This window comes from Mauremys reevesii, linkage group 6 (genome assembly GCF_016161935.1).
Source record: "Mauremys reevesii isolate NIE-2019 linkage group 6, ASM1616193v1, whole genome shotgun sequence".
Classification (NCBI taxonomy): domain Eukaryota; kingdom Metazoa; phylum Chordata; order Testudines; family Geoemydidae; genus Mauremys; species Mauremys reevesii.
Window position 1 is genome coordinate 126229392 of NC_052628.1, and position 19120 is coordinate 126248511.

Below are 19120 nucleotides of genomic sequence, written 5' to 3' on the forward strand. Positions count from 1 at the left end.
CTTGTAGTGATGTGAAGTGACTGTGGAAATCAAGTCTCTGTCTCAAATCAGTCCCCGCTGGGGTCAGGTCTGGGTCATCAGGTTCAGTTCTTCAGCAGAGCTCAAGAGGTAAGAGAGGCCAGAAGAAAAGCGAGAGAAGAGAAGATGGAGATTTAGATGCCCTTTTTTTTTTTTTTTTTTTTTTAGTTTGTTCTTACTGTCTCTTTGGACAACAAAAAAGAAATGGATGGAATGAAAGTGGTCTGGAGTCTGCCTGCATTTGAGCTCTGAGTTACAAGGCTCTCTGCTCCTCTCATGTGTGGTCTGTGGTTGATGGAAGGTAATGATGGGGCCATCAGGCTAGGCAGAGCTAACATGAGAACTTGAACACCAAGTTCACAAGCAGCACAGCACACAAATACAGAAATTAGAGCCAATACTCATAACTACAATACAAATAACTATAACTACACACATGCATAAGCATATAGACATAATCATAACATAACCTTTACCCCCTTACACCTTCTTTATGACCTACTTTTACCCCTTGGCTTTACTTGGTTGCAACCATGTTCTACCATATATCATATTATATGGTTATATATGGTCCCAGATTATATCAATAATCTTACACATAGCTCTGGAGGACCAGTTGCCTTATCTGTGACCCTGACAATTGTTGTAAATAAAGTTAAAGTTCTTCCTTGAATATATATTAATATTAATAAGGAGATAGAAAGAGAAAGATTAAAAACTTCCATTCATTATCATCATGAATAAAATTAAGCATTTGCATCTTTTTTGAAGTTAAAAAATTATTAAGCATGTGCATAAATCTTTGCAGTTGTGGAGTCCAAAAGAAGTCTGCTTTGAAGTTAGGAAATATACAGATGCCTTCTGCCTTCCCCTGAGGGGGAGGGAACATTAAATTGCTTTCTGTGGTGCTAATGATTCTAGATAACACCTCTTGGAGCAGACTGCATTAAGACACATAGCTGAACGTGATTTGTTGGGAAGAAATGCTGGGAAAGAATTTTGGGTTAAAATATGATGGATCATAATCTACTACTTTGAGGGTGAGGGGGTTAACAAGCATGGACACAAGGGATCAGTGGATAACATAGGTTTACAAGAAAGTCTTTGAAAAGTTGAAGAAGAAGAAACAAAACTAGGAAGCAACTCTAAGACAAGCATGGTGTAAGAGGATCAAATGGTCAAGGAAGAGTGAGGGAAAAAGAAAATAAACAAAGAGTGGGTGGAAATGGTCAGTGAGGAGGTGTAGTGAGGTAAATAGTAATTCACCCACTGGGACCATTGCTTGGGTTGCAAAATTTGCAGATGATGCAAAGCTACTCAAGATAATTAAGTCCAAAGCAGACTGCGAAGATTTACAAAGTGATCTAACAAAACTGATTGGGCAACAAAATGGCGGATGAAAATCAATGTTGATAAATACAAAGTCATGCACACTGGAAAACACAATCCTGACTGTACCTACAAAATGATGGAGTCTAAATTAGCTGTTACCACTCAAGAAGGATCTTGGAGTCATTGTGGAGAGTTCTCTGAAAACATCTGCACAGTGTCTAGTGGCAGTCAAAAAATGTTAGGAACCATTGGGAAAGTAATAGATAGTAAGACACAAAATGTCATAATGCCTCTATATAAATCCATAATATACCCACAGCTTGAATACTGCCTGCTGTTCTGGTCACGCCATCTCAAAAAGTATATATTAGAATTGGAAAAGGTGCAGAGAAGGGCAACAAAAATGATTAAGTGTTTGGAACAGCTTCCATATGAGGAGAGATTAAAAAGACTGGGGAAAGAGCTTGGAAAAGAGAAGACTAGGGGGGGATATGATAGAGATCTATAAAATCTTGGTGACTGACTTCTCCAGGGTGCAGCCTGGAACTGGGGTACCGTTGAGCCCTGTCTCAGCAGCCTGGGTTCCCTCCCACATTGTGATGCTATGACAAGCCACAGACCCCTCTTGGTCCTGCACGCGCACAAACATTTGCACAGGCAGGGACATACCCAGCTGCAGTTACATGAATGCCTTTGCCAGTCACTCATGAACCAACCAACAATAGAGAGGCTTCAGCCCCCAGCCTAGGACCCCAGAGCTGTACCATCTTACCCTGATCAGAAGCCTGACCAGTGTAAGTTATTACCCAGTCCGCCCCTCCCTCGTCGTGTAGAGGACAACGCACCAGCCCCTGTTGCTGAGCAGATTTCCCTTTGCACTTCAAAGAACACACTGTTTTAGGTAAAAAATATAAAACTGATTTATTAACTACAGAAAGATAGATTTTAAGTGATTATAAATAACAGCATACAGATCAAAGTTGGTTACCGAAGAAATAAACAAAATCACAATCTAAGGTTTATCTACTAGACAGGATTTGAATCGAGCAGTATCTCACCCTGATAATACAAACAGTTCGTAGATCTTTCATACACAGGCTGGAATCCCTTCTTTCCTGCCTGGGACCATCCCCCATTCTGTCTTTGTTCCTCAGGTGCTTCCAGGTGTTGAGTTGCGGGGGGGCGGGTGAGGCCAAGAGATGATGTTGCTTCCCCCGTTTATAACTGCTGCCATGTGGAGGGAACTTCTTTGTCCCAAGCAAAGTCCCCAGCACAGTTTGTGGAAAAGTACAAGCACAAGATGGAGTCCAGCATGAGAGGGGCCCAGATTGGTATGCCAGAGGATTCAGCAGTACCCCAGTTCCAGGTTGCATCGGGAGAAGTCCGTCACATTGACTGGCATGGAGACAATGAATAAAGAAGTGTTATTACTCCTTCGTATAAAACAAGAATCAGGGATTGCCCAATGAAATTAATAGACAGCAGGTTTAAAACAAATAGGAAATACTTTCCTCACACAATGCACAGTCAACCTGTGGAGCTCATTGTTGGGTGATGTTGTGAAGGCCAAAATTGTAACAGGGTCCAAAAAAGAACTAGATAATTTAATAGAGGGTAGGTCCATCAATGGCTGTTAGCCAGGATGGTCAGGGATGCAACCCCATGCTCGGAGTGTCCCTAGCCTCTCTTTCCCAGAAGCTGGGAGTGGACGACAGGGGATAGATCACTTGATGATTACCAGTTCTGTTCATTCCCTCTGAAGCATCTGGCATTGGCCAGTGTTGGAAGACAGGATATTGGGCTAGATGGACCATTGGTCTGACCCAGTATAGCCGTTCTTATGTTCTTAATAAGTTAAGGAACAGTTTGTGGGAGGACCTTTGTTCAGTGATCAGTGTACTTTATAGATTAATAAAGGAATACAATAAAATTAAACCTACAGACAAAAAAATATTTAACTTATTAACCTTGCTTTTTTTATTCTAAGTAAAATGCAATGAGAACCAGAATAATGAGAACCGTGCACATTCTGAGACTGATGAATTTAACAAAACCTCATCATCTGGATCTACTTTGAAAAATGACTCAAATGCTATTCAGAGATCTCAAAGATTTCCAGACGAACCTTGCTCTATTTGCAAATTAAACCATTTATTCCAACTGCCACACCTGCAAATTTATTTTTGAATATGTACATCAGTCTGGCTTCTTTCTGGTTCATGCATCACCAGTAAACAAAGTTTCTATTGGGGAAAATGTGCCTGTGTTCACATTTGAGCAACACTGTTGTGTGCAGTGGAATTTCACAAGTTGAAATGAGTACAGACTGTGACCCTACGGTCAGAGTTTTAGGGCCACTTAAGCACACGAGTAGATCCATTGACTTCAGTGGGGTTACTCACATGTTTGCACGATTACGGCCTCAGGTAATAATTTTGTTGATGTGAGAATCAGTAAAGTTCAGCTCACTTTTTCACATCTGTATTGGCTCTGCAGCAATAGTGAAAATGTATTTCAGTAAACAGATATGGTTCAGAATGACATAAGAAACATCTGTAGAGTAAGAAAATGCCCATTTTACAGTCTCTTTTCTGACCCAACTGCCCTTTAAAAATTAAAAAGCGATGATTCACTAATAACCCCCCCTTTAGCAATTGAATTTGGATTTCCTTATCTAGCATTTTAATTTTCTTAATAAACAAATGTTTTTTTATGTTTCAGATCATGAGATACCTGTTTTTCCAGGCAGACAGCTATTTATTGCTAGCTGCCACTGCTGCTGCTTATATAAATTGCTGAACACTGGAAATGTGTTTATGATATAATGTTATCAATGCCTATTTTTATAAGTAGGTTGGTTCATGGCTTTTTGTCTCGTTTTTTGCAGACTGTTTCAGGTGATAGAACTGATAGATGATGTTCTCGCCCTTCTAAATTTGGTGAGTCTCTATCAATCATAGTTGAACCAACAAATGCAGGTTGAGATGTATAAAGGCCAATAGAGCTACACTTTTTGTTATATTTGTATCCAGATACTATCAACAAAGGTCTTCTTAATCTGAGTAGTTTAAATTGGCGAAATAGGAAAACAGGCAAAGTCATGCAGCTTAATTTGCCTTTTCTGTAAGGCAGAGAAGGGCAAACTACGGCCCGTGGGCCGGATCCGGCCCGTGAGGGCTTTCAGTCTGGCCTGTGGGATTGCCAGCCCCGTGGCGCAGCGGAGCTAAGTCAGGCTCCCTGCCTGCCCTGGCCCTGCGCTGCTCCCAGAAGCAGCTGGTACCACATCCCTGCGGCCCCTGGGGGAGGGGGGCAGAGGGCTCCGTGCACTGCCCTCACCTGCAGGCACCACTCCCCACAGCTCCCATTGGCTGGGAATGGGGAACCATGGCCAATGGGAGCTGTAGGGGTGGGGTATCCGTAGGTGAGGGCAGCGGCGGCGGAGCCACGTGTCTCATCCCATCCCCAGGAGCCACTGCTGGACATGCTGGCCACTTCTGGGAGCAGCGCGGGGCCAGGGCAGGCAGGGAGCCTGCCTTAGCCCTGCTGTGCGCCGCTGCTACCCTGGAGTCGCTCAAAGTAAGCAGCGCCGGGCTGGAGCCCATACCCCAACCCCCTGCCCTGAGCCCCCTCCCACACCCCTGCCCTGAGCCCTCTGCTGCACCCCAACCCCCTGCCCTGAGCCCCCTCCCGCACCCCTGCCCTGAGCCCTCTCCTGCACTGTGCACCCCTCCTGCACCCCAACCCCCTGCCCTGAGCCCCCTCCTGCACCACAACCCCCTGCAGAGCCCCCCTGCTCCCCTCTTGCACCCCTGCCCTGAGCCCTCTGCTGCACTCTGCCCCCCTTCTGCCCCCCAACCCCAGTGCCCTGAACCCCTTCCCGCACACTGCACCCCCTCCCACACCTCACACTCCCTCCCGCCCCCAACCCCCGGCCCCAGCCCTACATTCATGGCCCTGCATGCAATTTCCCCACTCAGATGTGGCCCTTGGGCCAAAAAGTTTGTCCACCCCTGCTGTAAGGGAAACTGAAATTGCCTAGAGAAATTCAGCCGTGAGCTGAAGAAATGTTTAGTAGCAGGTTAGTCTGGAGTGCATCTGAGGTAAGTCAAGAGGGGAATTCTGAAGGAAGCTCTTGTCTCTAATGGTCTATATGCTGGCTGGACTCCTATCTCTGGATAGAAGAAATGAGCCCAAACTGCAGAAATCAGGATTTCACCTTGTCCAATGCCCTGAAAGTGGGTTTAGATCACAGGTAATGGCTTGGAGCCTATTTCTATTTAGTTTTTTCAAAAACTCATATTTAAATATGAATATTTGAAGTACAGGATTAATTGTAGGGTTTTTTTTTTTAAAGCTGTCTACTACTGAGTGACCACTTGGGTTCTTGAACCACTTTAATGAGCTTTACATTTATCCTAAATCTTATTCTAGTTTAAAAATACCTTAAAAGTTATTGATTTAGTGTTAGCATGTTTGGAAAGTTTTCTTTAATGAATAATACTGTAATAGCTGTATTGTTATTGTGGGGATGCTGCCCTCTAGTGGGAGGAGTGATGAATTTATCCTGTCTCTCATGATACTTTATTCCAGTGGTCACCAACCCATCGATCTCAATGAACTGGTCGATCCTGGAGCCTCTGCCAGTCAATTGCGATCTCTGGGCTGCTAAAAGTCCGGCAGCACAGCAGGGCTCTGGCAGGCTGCCTGCCCTGGCCCCACGCCTCTCCTGGAACCTCCTGACTGCTGGCACGTCTCGGCAGTCCCTGGCGGGGGGAGTTGGGAAGTGAGGCGGCTCCGTGCATTGCCCCCGTCCCCAGCACCATCCCTGTGGTTCCTGGCCAATGGGAGCTGCGGAGGCAGCGCTAGCGGGCGCGGGCAGCGCATGGAGACCCACTGTCCCCCCCTCCCCTTCAGGAGTCACAGAGACGTGCCAGCAGCCAGCCGCTTCTGGGAGCGACATGGGGCCAGGGCAGGCAGGCAGCCTGCCTGAGTCGCACTGCGCTGCCGCCTGGGAGCCGCCTGTGGTAAGCGCCTCCTAGGCGGAGCCTGCACCCCTCACCCTCTCCTGCACCCCAACCCTCTGCCCCAGGCTCAGCCCGGAACCCCCTCCCACACTCCGAACCACTTGGCCCCAGCCCAGAGCTGCACCCCCTCCTGCACCCCCAACCCCCTGCCCCAGCCCGGTGAAAGTGAATGAGGGTGGGGGAGAGCGAGCAACAGAGGGAGGGGGGAATGGAGTGGGCGGGGCCTCGGGGAAGGGGCAGAGTAGATCCTGGGTTGATCTTAAATTCAGAAAGTAATCTTGTGCATAAAAAAGTTGGAGACCACTGCTTTATTCTGTTGTTTTAAACCCCTTCAGTTTACAGTCCACATGGCACAATATTTAATGAAATCGAAATTTTAAAATGATTCTGCTTACAACAAACTGACTTTAAATACCATTAGGGTATGTCTACAGTGGCAGAGTTACAGCGCCGCTCAGAGAGCACTGAAGGGAAACCGCTGTTGTGTGTTCACACTGTCAGCTGCCTGCGTAATAGCGTGTTCACACTTGCAGCAGTATTCAGAGCAGTGCACTCTGGGCAGCTATCCCACAGAGCATCTCTTCCTCTTCTGCCGCTAAGAGTTGTGGGAAGGCGGAGGGGGTCGCGGGGCATCCTGGGTGTTTCGCATCCCAGCAATCCCTGTGCTTCCGTCCACGTTTGGCACCAATTTTCAACCTCTGAGCAACGTAGTTATACCAATGTAACTTTATAATGTAGACTTGGCCTAAGAAAACACTTACATCTGCTCCATAGTGATCCATTCCCTGCAGGGTTCAGGTAGCAACTTCAGGAACAAATGATTTTTCTTGAGGCAATGCCTGCATTAGCAATTAGAATTATTTATTTGTTGGTGTCATCCCTAACAGTGATAGACTCCCAGGACTTAATCGAGCTTGTGTTTCAAACATGCTTTTTTCCCCTTTCCTTCTAGGCATGTATGATGATCATAACTTTCTTGCCATACACGGTAAGTAAGTGTTACATTTTCATTCATGTTTAATATGGCTGCTTTAACTCTAAAAAATACCTAATCAAAGCATTCAGAAACTCTAGAGAGCATTATTATGACACCAGAACCCCGCTGCAATGCGTATGTATTATTTTTCTGATAATCTTAAAAATTGAACATGTTAAAACTTGATTAGGGTTTCTTGTTTTGAGTTTATTAATTTCATTTTGGGGGTTTATTTTTAATATTTTTTTCATTTAATGTAGATGTCCAAAATTGGAGTTTTGGGGGGCTTTCTCTTTGTTTATACTGTAACGAGGTGTGTGTGTGTGTGTGTGTGTGTGTGTGTGTGTGTGTGTAAAATCTATACACACACACACACACACACGCTCTATATGTCCTATGTAAATAGTGGTGTCCCTCAGGGGTCTATACTGGGCCCAGTCCTATTTAACATATTCATAAATGATCTGGAAAAGGGGGTAAACAGTGAGGTGCCAAAATTTGCAGATGATACAAAACTACTCAAGATAGTTAAGTCCCAGGCAGACTGCGAAGAGCTACAAAAGGATCTCTCAAAACTGGGTGACTGAGCTACAAAATGGCAGATGAAATTCAGTGTTGATAAATGCAAAGTAATGCACATTGGAAAACACAATCCCAACTATACATTTAAAATGATGGAGTCTAAATTAGCTGTTACTACTGAAAACATCCACTTACTGTGCAGCGGCAGTCAAAAAAGTGAACAGAATGATAGGTATCATTAAGAAAGTGATTGATAGATAATAAGACAGAAAATATCATATTGCCTCTATATAAATCCATGGTACGCCCACATCTTGAATATTGTGTGCAGATGTGGTCACCCCATCTCAAAAAAGATATATTGGAATTGGAAAAGGTTCAGAAAAGGGCAACAAAAATGATTAGGGGTATGGATCAGCTTCCATATGAGGAGATACTAATAAGACTGGGACTTTTCAGCTTGGAAAAGAGCTGACTATGGGGGATATGATAGAGGTCTATAAAATCATGAGTGGTGTGGAGAAAGTAAATAAGGAAGTGTTATTTACTCCTTCTCATAACACAAGAACTAAGGGCCACCAAATAAAATTAATAGGCAGCAGGTTTAAAACAAACAAGAGGAAGTATTTCTTCACACAATGTACAGTCAACCTGTGGAACTCTTTGCCAGAGGATGTTGTGAAGGCCAAGACTATAAGAGGGTTCAAAAAAGAACTAGATAAATTCACGGAGGATAGGTCCATCAATGGCTATTAGCCAGGATGGGCAGGGATGGTATCCCTAGCCTTTGTTTGCCAGAAGCTGGGAATGTGCGACAGGGGATGGATCACTTGATGATTGTAATTCTCTCTGGGGCACCTGATATTGGCCACTGTTGGAAGACCGAATACTGAGCTAGATGGACCTTTGATCTGACCCAGTATGGCTGTTATGTTCTTTATGGCTAACTCAAGCTCAACAGCTGGGGACCCCTTGCTTATGCTTAGAAATCTTTGCCCCCTCAGAGTTCAAGCAGCATAGGGATAGCAGTTCCTCTTTAACACGGATTTTTATTCCCTTCCCCCAGCGTTCAAGCTGTGATGGGATGCGGGCTTGTGCACCCTCTTCAGGGGAGTGGGGGAAGCAATCAAGAAAGTCTTTTGTCCACTGATATTCCACAATGGCTTGTCTGGTGTCTATGGGCCTTCTTTTGTTAGGGAGGAGATGACACCTCTTGTGATAAGCTGGTATTTCACACTTGGTAACGCTTCTCTCCTGACTGGGGAGGGTTTACAGTCTTAAATATTTTTATAGTGATAGAGCAAACGCTTAACATTACCTTATAACATGGGATACAGACATTAGAAGTAAGATTAATCCATGCAACATCCTACAAGCATTTCTAAACACTGAAACATGTTCTTATAACAGTAATGCTAACACACAGGTGAGCCAGACTGGTTTCCAGCTATGCCTTTGTCAGCATTCAGTGAGGCCCAGTGGCCTTGGCATGAGCTGGCACCTGATCTGCCAGCATCACAGAGGCTTGTGGTGGGAGACAGATTATTCCATAGTTGCTCCCGAGGGGTTGTTGCATCTTCCTCTGAAGCCTCTGATGCTGGCCACTGTCAGAGTACTGAGTACTCGGTGGACTCAGATCTAATGTAGTATGGCAGTCCCTAGATTCCAATGACAAGCGCAGTAGAAAATCCCTTAAGGGAATTAATTGAGTCTCTTTTCAGTGCAGGGTTTGGGTGATGTGCAGTAAATGTGGCTTAGGGCCGCACATTGGCTCGTGAGGATAAAATAAAATATTGAATAACTCCCCATTCACTGAGCACCATTCATCTTGTGCACTAAATGAGGCAGAGGTCCTGTGGCGAAAAGTACTGGATCATGTAACTAAAGACTGTTATAATGGATGCGCACAAGGGGCCTGAGCTCAGGTTGCACAGGCAGACTTATTTCTGGCATTTCCCAACTTTGGGGGGTTGGATTTAGCAATCTCCCCACCCTTCTGATGTACTCTTTGTAACATGGTATATCCAGCAGGCTCAGCCTAAAGCAGCTGACATAGTGGTCATGGTGAGGACCATAGCCACTGAGTCCTCAGTCCTGCAGCGAGTACGGTGCGGGTGCAGGGATCTGGTCATACAGAGTCAATTGCAGGATTGGGGCCCAAAGCTGGTAGGAAGGAGTTCAGGATTACTTTGGGCCTATCTCTAGCATTTAACAACTCCTGCAACCCCAAATCTATGAACACCCCAGTGACTGTGGAAGCCATGTATTGCATGAGTTGGGCATACTTGTAGCTTAAAGTCAGTGGAGTTATGCCAAGGAGGAATTTGACTTGTTTGGATTGTTCAAGATTTAAGGTTAAATAAAAGTAGACCTAGTACATTCCTCATCTCTGCTGCTCTCCTTTAAGTGTTTAACCTGTTTACATTTTTCTTGTAGTTTTCCTTAATGGCCTCCTTTCCAGGTGTACCTTTTGGTATTTTCATGTTTAGCACTTGTGCTATTGTCATCGGCCTTATCCAGGTATGGGTGTCACTCATTTACTTTTTCCATTCATTATTAGAGACTAGATTTGATTAGATGGAAGTACAATTAGATCTAATAGTAGATCTAGAACATTAGGAAAGCTTCATATAAAATTTTGTGATGTTGCTATTATTAGTGTATGATTTTTGTGATAGTGCAAGATTGGTAACTCAGACAAGTGCCAGATCATGTGGTGACTGTTTTCATTATCCCAAGTATGAAAAAATTAAAAGAACTTGAAATGCCAATAAAGACACAGATGCAATCAAATCAGGAAGTTCAAAACCCATTGAATCATGATAAATTTGTTCTAAAAAGGAACCCAAAAGGTTAGAAAGGTAGCAGTTGATGGATTGTATTATGATGATGATTTCCCGTCCCCTTGCTGGAGTTCTGAACAGCTGCTCAATATTTAGTTCTGCAAGCCTTTTAATACCGGTACAAGGGCTCCACCTTACTTGTAACCATTAAGTATAAGGGAGCAGCAAGTCTTAATGAAATAGGTCCCTTTATCGACGGGATTGAAAATTACACTGGTCACAGGACCATGACTTCATGTGTTAAGTCCAGGATTATACTGGACTGTATTGAGGCAGTGCTTGTGAGAGACAAGTGACAGATTTAAATCACAATATTTTATGAATCAGCAGATCTAGAAATGAACTCTCTATGTACTTGGAAGTATGGGAACTCCAATTCTCTAGTAAAATACATGCATTCTAGCCCAGGTAGGTTTCAAGAGTGGACTTCGCAATCGTCACTCTCACTTTACCGTATCTTTCCATTTGAACCCCAGCATGATTTTACTTGCCGCTCTGTTGAACTGCTGCAGCTTGAACTGAGTGCTTTATATTGGCTGAAAGTTTTGAACTCCAGATTTTAAATGAGGTATAAAACATTAGCAGCCTTGAGGTTTTTGAGGAGAGGACTTGCTTTCTGAAGGGAAAATGAAACCCCAGTTCAGCGGTGCTGAGAGCCATTGAACCAAAATGCAAACCACTATGATGGAAACTACTTCAAGACGGGGTGCAGCAGCACCCCCAGCACCAGCACCTATGTCCCAGTTACTAAAATCTTTGCAAACTTTTTGTAATGTTTACTCTGCAAAGTAGTCACACAAATCTTAGTGTGCTAAATCCAAGACCAAGTTTACATCTGCTGCTCAGGACCCTGGTAAGTCAAAGCCCAGTGAGGTGAGACTGCAGTGATGCAAGGCAACTGTTACCTCCTTGTCACTGGTGGTGTCAGAACCAGCACTGCCTGAAAAGGAAGCAGCCCTTGCCACTGAGTGGGTGTGGCTAGAAGATGCACTGATTAGTGCATTCCCTCCTGGTGGAAATCAAATTAGTCCTTGCCAGGCAAAAACACCAAGGGGGAGAAGCTGGCAGTTCCATCCTCCCTCAGAATGAGTTTTCTCCTGGAGAGTTAGGTGACTTGTGGGCACAGGGATATGTAATTTACACATCCTATCATCTAGCTGGGTGGATGTATCCAGTCTCTCTTATCTCTGCAGTGGCTCCCTTTCAGCTGGACCTGAGACCAAGTTCTGTGCTGCTAAATTGTCAGGCATTTTGAACATCTGTACCAGCCTCTGAACTTATTTTGCACAAGGAGTCTTACTCATGGACAGGGCCGGCTCTACATATTCGGCCGCCCCAAGCAGTCATGCACGGGAGACGCCCCGGAGCCCCGGGAGCAGCGGACCTCCCGCTGGCTTGACTGGTGAGGGTCCGCTAGTCGCTCGGCTGGATCTCCCGCAGCTGCGGACGGTTAGCTGGTCCGGCGGCTCCGGTTGAGCTGCCGCAGTCATGCCTGCGGGAGGTCCAGCCGAGCCGCGCGACCAGCGAACCGTCCGCAGTCATGCCTGCGGCAGGTACGGTCGTCCCGGGGCTCCGGTGGACCTCCCACAGGCATGACTGCGGCAGGTCCGCCGGCCCAATCTGCCACCCCTGACGACAACTGCCGCCCCACGCGCGTGCTTGTCGCGCTGGGGTCTGGAGCCGGCCCTGCTCATGGAGCAGGACCCCATTGTGCTAGGCGCAGTGCAAACACACAACACAAATGTCATGTGGGGTGTGGTAGTGGGGGAGGGGAATACAAAATTTCTGCATAACTAGGTACAACAACGAGTCTGCGGCAGAAGCTGAAAAAACCCAGCCTTCTGACTCAGTCCCTCTCAAGCCACTAGCACTCTCCCTGATTTAGTAAGTGCAATAGCTCCTGGCCTGCCATGGCAAGGAACCAGTTAAAGTGATTTCTGGTCCTGAAAGCGTTTCTAAGCACCTGGTCCTGCAGTAGTTCTCAAAAGCAAAAAAATGGATTCCTGACTTCACACATCATTTCCAGCCTCCGTTGGCATGAAGAGCGTGGAAAGCAGTTGGTACAGCTTGGCCTGCCTATTCATTTTCACTGTTGGTTCGTTTGCCCAACCAGATGCTTTCTTCAGTAACTGCAAATCCACAAGCAAACAGATTTCAATTGGTAGAAATGATTAAATTCTTCTCTCCGGATAAAATTGTAAATTTTTATTTATCCATGTGGGGCAGAAATACTGTCTGAAAGATCCCGTCACTTTCTTACTAAAGTGGGGTGACCTTGGGCCAGCGAGAGCGGGCAGTGAAACATTTGTGTGTGTGTGTATATGTTTAAATGATTTGGTGAACAGGTTAAAGATGGAAAGAGATTCATTAGATTGAAAGCTTCTGGAGGGCAGGGACCATGCTTTTGTTTCGAGTTTGTACAGCGCCTAGCACAGTGGAGTCCTAGGCCATGGCTACACTTGCAAATTTGCAGCGCTGCAGCAGGGTGTGAAAACACACCCTCGCCAGCGCTGCAAATTGCGGCGCTGCAAAGCGCCAGTGTGGTCAAAGCCCCAGCGCTGGGAGCACAGCTCCCAGCGCTGTACGTTATTCCCCACAGGGAGGTGGAGTACGGACAGCGCTGGGAGAGCTCTCTCCCAGCGCTGGCGCTTTGACTATACTTAGCGCTTCAAAGCGCTGCCGCGGCAGCGCTTTGAAGTGCAAGTGTAGCCATAGCCTTAGGCACAATCTAAGGTCAGTGGAAAAGTTCAGAGACTGGTTTAGATGCATATCTGAAGTTCAAGTATTTACCTAAACCCTTTGGGGCCGACCTCTTCAAACAAATCCCTTTCCTCTCTGTAGGTCCCACTTTCCCCTGACCTGTGGCACGTGGCTTCTGGGGGAATGCCTAGCTGCCTGCTAGTTGCTGTGGTGGGTCTCCTTGCACTTCAGAATAATAAGGCCCAGGGTCTTGCTTATCTGTGCAGAGGTGGTGATGTATACATCTTCCATTAGCCCCTCCACCGGGCACATTAGGGTAGTCTACACTGCAGCTGGCAGCGAGCCTCTCAGCCCGGGTCGACAGACTCCCACTAGCTCCGTTCAAGTTAGCACCCCAGAAATAGCAGTCTGGGCAGTGGCTCAGGCTAACCGCCCAAGTCCAGGCCCACCTGACTCCCTGGCTATCCTGAGCCGTAGCCCGTGCCACAGCATCCATGCTGCTAGTGCACTGGCTTCAGCAGAGCTAGAGCCAGTCTGTCTAGCCGGGCTGGGAGGCTCGGTCCCAGCAGCAGTGCAGACGTAACCTTTGTGTTACGCAGTGCCAGAGCCTGTGAGATTCCCCTCTCCATTCCTGTCAGATCAGCGCTTCTCAAGAGAGCAGAGGTTAGCATGCTCTGGGGCTTGTTGTATTAGAGGTTTTCTATTGTTTGGGTTTAGATTTAGAATTACAGCTTTGACTTGTCTAAATATCCACTGTAAACTAGTATCAATAATTTTCTCCTCTCTGCAGGCAGTGATAGTAGCCTATGGCTTCTATCATCCCTACTTGCTGAATCGCCAGATACAGGTATCTGAAAACCAGGCCTTCTACAAACATCATATCTTACAGATCATTCTAAGAGGACCAGTCCTCTGCTTTTTAGCTGCCATCTTCTCCTTTTTCTTTATCCCAATGGTAAGTTCTTTAAACAACCATCGTTCTAAAAACCACGTTGTGCTGGTTGAAAGTGTGACCTGACAACTTCATTAGTCACATTCAGTATTCTGCCGAATAAAGTATCATACTCATCATAATACACAACCTGTAACCTTGCAGAATTCAGCCGTTGAAGCCCTGTCACTGAGCAGATTTAAAGCACGTCCACACACAGCGCTAGATATTGTAACACAGGGGACACTGACACCAGCTGACGAGTGGATTAAGTCAGTGGTTCTCATCCCCTCCCAAATCATTACAGCTGAAAAGACCATTGCGTCATGACTCCCATCTAGGTCGCAACTCCCTATGTCTGACTGAAACCCCCCAGGTTGAGAACTCAGTGATCTAAAGTCTCAGTGATCTAAAGGGATAGACTCAGTGATCTAAACTCTTTCCCATGTCAAATTTCTGTGCCACAGAATTTCCAGAACACTGATTTGTTTCTTGGTTACCAGCCGTCACATGGGTTAATCAGAATCCCTGTCGTGCCGTGAAGGCTTTTAGATCACAGAAGCAGTATGATAATGTGGCAGCCGCATGGACATCGGAAAAATGCTCTGCTGCTATCCTTGTCTATTTGTTTTAGCTTCTCAGGTCTGGACACACTTCAGAGGAAGATCTTTCAGGCTAACAGTAACTTTAAGGCAGCAGGTTGCTGATCATAAACAGATGGAACAAAATTAATGTGTGAGGGTAGGTAAAATAAACATCAAATTACATAAGAAACTGGCTAAAAAGCCTGACAAATATAGTTCCTGTCATTAACATGGCACAAGAACAGAGTAAGTAGATCAGTCAGCAGCTAATTATCAGACTTATCCCAAAACACACTCCTCTGGCTGAATCCCAGGCACTTCCAGCCAACTGCTATTCCATCTTCATTAAATGGAAACCAGTGACGAGCTCAGCTCCCGCCAGCTCTCAGCATTCACAAACAGAGTCCTCTAAACAAAGTCTCTCTATGAAGCTGCTTCTGCTTGATGCCCCTTCAGGCATTTTGTACTGCTTTCGTTTGACTTTTTCTTAAGACTTTTCCACAGACTGCATCAACCTTTTGATATATTCACAAGGTTGAGATGACTCGTCTTCATAATAGTAACCTTGAATTACAAAGCCGAAGTATGCAGAAACTTGAGAGCTTAATTTATAATAAGCACAACCTATTTTCCTGCTCACCCCCACCCCCACCCCCACCCCCCACACACAATCCAGAATGAGTCATTCGCCAGTTTACTCCGCAGTCTGGAATGGCTCACAACTGTGAGTGCCTACCTCAGGGCAGAAACACAGGACACACAGCCCAAAGTGGTGGAGTGTTCTATAATTAGATTTCACCAACCCAGTGACAAATGTGAACTCCTGGATCACTATACCAGTCTTACCATGCAGTCACAGACAGTCCCCTTAGACCAGGGGGCAGTCAATAGGCAGATGGGGCCAAATCCAGACCGCCAGATGCTTTTGAATGGACCGCAAAATATTTTTATTTACTTATCATTATTGTTGTTATTTTTGTATGATTTTCTCTGGAGTCTGGACCTTGACTATACCTTGACCAAGAAATTTGGATCTTGACAAAAAAAATTGATTACCCCCCGCTAGACCCACCAGTCTATCTTACCACCCAGACAAACTGAACTTTGTGATAAAAGGTCACTCAAACCAAAAATCACACCACGTCAGGTTGCTCCCAGTCCCAAGAGGCCAGTCACTTACCCCAGATCAATTGGTACTCTAGATCTTACACCAAAGACAACACAGGTAGCCATTTCGCTAGTAAACTAAAGGTTTATAGCTAAGAAAAGGAAATGAGAGTTATTGAAAGATTAAAGCAGGTAAAATATATGCACAGGTGAGTCATAGTTTGTAAATCCAAATAGTGGCAGTGATGTAACAAACTGCCAGTTTCCCAGATGTCTTTCCAGGGAACCCAGAAGGTGTCTGGGGGTCTCTACTTTGCATCTGGTACGCTTCCCTGTAAGAATCCAAACAGTCTAGAGATGCAGGATCTTTTTTTGAATCCATATGTATAGTTCCTTCTTAGAAAAAAAGCTGACGGTGTCTCTATCCACGTGGACTTTTCCTTTTATGACAGCGAGGAATGCATTTGGAGTCTTTTGATCTCCAGTCACCACACGCCATGACCACTAAAGTTCTTCATTTGCATTTCACAGGGCTTCTTTGTAGTTTGATGGGCTATTTAGACACAGGGTGTACATCATGTAAATGATTGCTGTTACTTGTATTGTTCCTGTTGTAATGTAACATTCCACTAGTTTTCATGAAGTTTAAACATCTGAATACACACGTATACATATAACAGTCACTTTGATCTATGCTAATATGGTTTAAACACTAAACATACTCATACATTTAATAATTGCTTTGATCTACACTGATACACAAGTGAATTGACCTGTCTCTGATCTGCCCGTATCACACTGGTCTTCTACATCAGTGGTTCCCAAACTTTAACAACCCGTGAACCCCTTTCACTAAAATGTCAAGTCTCACTAACCCCCTTCTAAAAATGAATATTTCCAGGGATTTTCTCCTTTACCTGAGTGTAAATTATAAAAGCAGTGACTTTGGAAATATAAAATCTGTTATTATGACATTGTTATTACACACTAAAATGTATTATTAATTTATCATTACAGTTTTTTTATTACATTATGAAAACAGCAACACTCTTCCAAGATCTCACTTTCGTAGCTCGTATCACTTTGAATAAGTCTATTATAAGACAAGGCTCCTATGTTTCATTGAGTATCAGATGTTAAACAGCAGGAAGGTATTTAAGAAGCCAACTCAAAGAGTTCCTCCTACACAAGCATTCATAGAATCATAGATTATTAGGGTTGGAAGGGACCTCAGGAGATCATCTAGTCCAACCCCCTGCTCAAAGCAGGACCAATCCCCAGATCCCTAAATGGCCCCCTCATTCAGGTCTTGAGCAGTCCAGGCAAACAATGCACATTACAACAAAGCTTAATAATTTTAAAAACAATACTAGCTGCCTATTTAATTTGAAAAACAGCAAAAATTATCCACCTCCCTTTCCATTTCTTATAAGGAGTCTTGAATTTTCAATCTCCTCAGTGTAATAGATACACTTGCTTTGATCTGCTTAGCTCTTGGAAGTCCAGGGGCTCTGGGCTGCTGCCCCATGCTGCCTGGGGTCCCTAAGGACAGCTCTGTCCACTATTAGGGAATTTTTTCCCGAGAACCCCCTGTAACAGTTCACGAACCCCAGTTTGGGAACCACTGTTCTACATGGATGAATTTACCCTAAGGACTGGAAATATTAGGGCTCAGAAGCAGTTACATTTTTTAAAACACAATTGTGCAGACAGGTATTCTGTGTTAGGAATGTGTCGTTGTTGGTTAAACCTGTGCAGAGGTAGTCCGGTTTAAATTTCAATCAAAATTTAAGGTAGTAAATTTTAGTAAATTTAGTAAATTTTAGTAAATTTTTCCCCCCAGTAAAATGTTACAAGACTTTTTAACACATCTGCTTCGATGCAATTGATTGATTGCTCTAAAGGAACCAGTAGAGTTTCATGTCTGTTTTATAAAGTTTGTAACTGACTAAGTAAGCATAACAGCATTGTCTCCTTTGATGTGATACCTGAGCCATTGCAGACTTTGAATGGCAAATGACAAGTAGCACAGGGACCCATGGGCTCACAAGTCCACTAAGTTCCATACAAAGGATAACTCAATTTTTGTGTCATAGGCTTAGCAGAATTTTTATATTCCTTCCAGTCTCAGTACCTTCCAATTACGGATATTGAACTTGGTACAGGAAACAGAGGAGGCAAATATTAGTGTGTGCTCATACTAATCAAGATGAAGATTAGTCTTGAGAAACTCCATGGAGCTACTGACATTGCAGTGTTCATGTATTTGTTGGATAAATGTGTTAATGTAGTGAATGTTCAGTGCAATCACTGTCATAAAACGTATACTTTCTATTACAGTCAGGGTATTTCAGTGTTACAAATTCACGAGTTGCATGTTAAATCAACATGTTCATGAAGGATAAAAAGAATAATTAATTTTTAACTTAGAACAAAATATTTGTATTTATCTTGCAATAACTGAAAACTAAAACTGTTTTCATTTCTTTCTGTAGTCTTATGTTCTCCTTGGGCTTGTTATCTTTTTGCCACACATCACTCGGTTAATTATTTGGTGTAAAAACAAGACTGTTGGTAAGTAACAGTATCCAGAAGGAGTGCATTTAAATTTAGATACTCTACTATACTGTTAAGCTGATATATTAAAATATGATTTATTTCGCAGTCCCCTTTGTTGTCACAAATTTGAATGAAGCTGTTTTAAAAGATTCCACAGCAAGTTTGTTTGTAATTCTAGTTCCACTGTTTCTATTAGGGATTTTAGTTCTGTCCTTCCATTCTACCTCTTTCTGGGAACCTTTTTCCTGGCTTTCCCTACTTGGGCTATACCTGAAGAACACACACACATCAAGAGTCTCCTCTGACCCCCTTTGGAAAACTGAATAATTTTAGAAGTGAGATCTCTCTGATCGCTGGCTCTGGCCCCAGTAGTATCTTCCCCCTCCCCCAATTCATATTTAAAAAACATCACAGAATCTGTTGTATATAGAACAGCTACACCCCGGTTGGGGTGACGGGCATGAATGAATGATGAATGACAAGCAAAGTACTGCAGGGGGCAGTGTCAGCTACTTGGAGAGGAG

At 44.4% G+C, this 19120-nt stretch overlaps 1 protein-coding gene across 6 annotated transcripts in view; it reads left to right on the top strand.

Moving 5' to 3' along the window:
• The window catches only part of TMEM175 (transmembrane protein 175), a 49689-nt gene that overhangs the window by 15931 nt on the left and 14638 nt on the right, over positions 1-19120 (top strand). For all 6 annotated transcript variants that reach the window (XM_039545468.1, XM_039545466.1, XM_039545467.1 and 3 more), the window contains 5 exons: positions 4238-4289; positions 7327-7362; positions 10309-10392; positions 14206-14370; positions 18533-18611. In XM_039545468.1, the coding sequence (XP_039401402.1) occupies positions 4238-4289; positions 7327-7362; positions 10309-10392; positions 14206-14370; positions 18533-18611 (416 nt within the window). The remainder of the gene's footprint in view (positions 1-4237; positions 4290-7326; positions 7363-10308; positions 10393-14205; positions 14371-18532; positions 18612-19120) is intronic.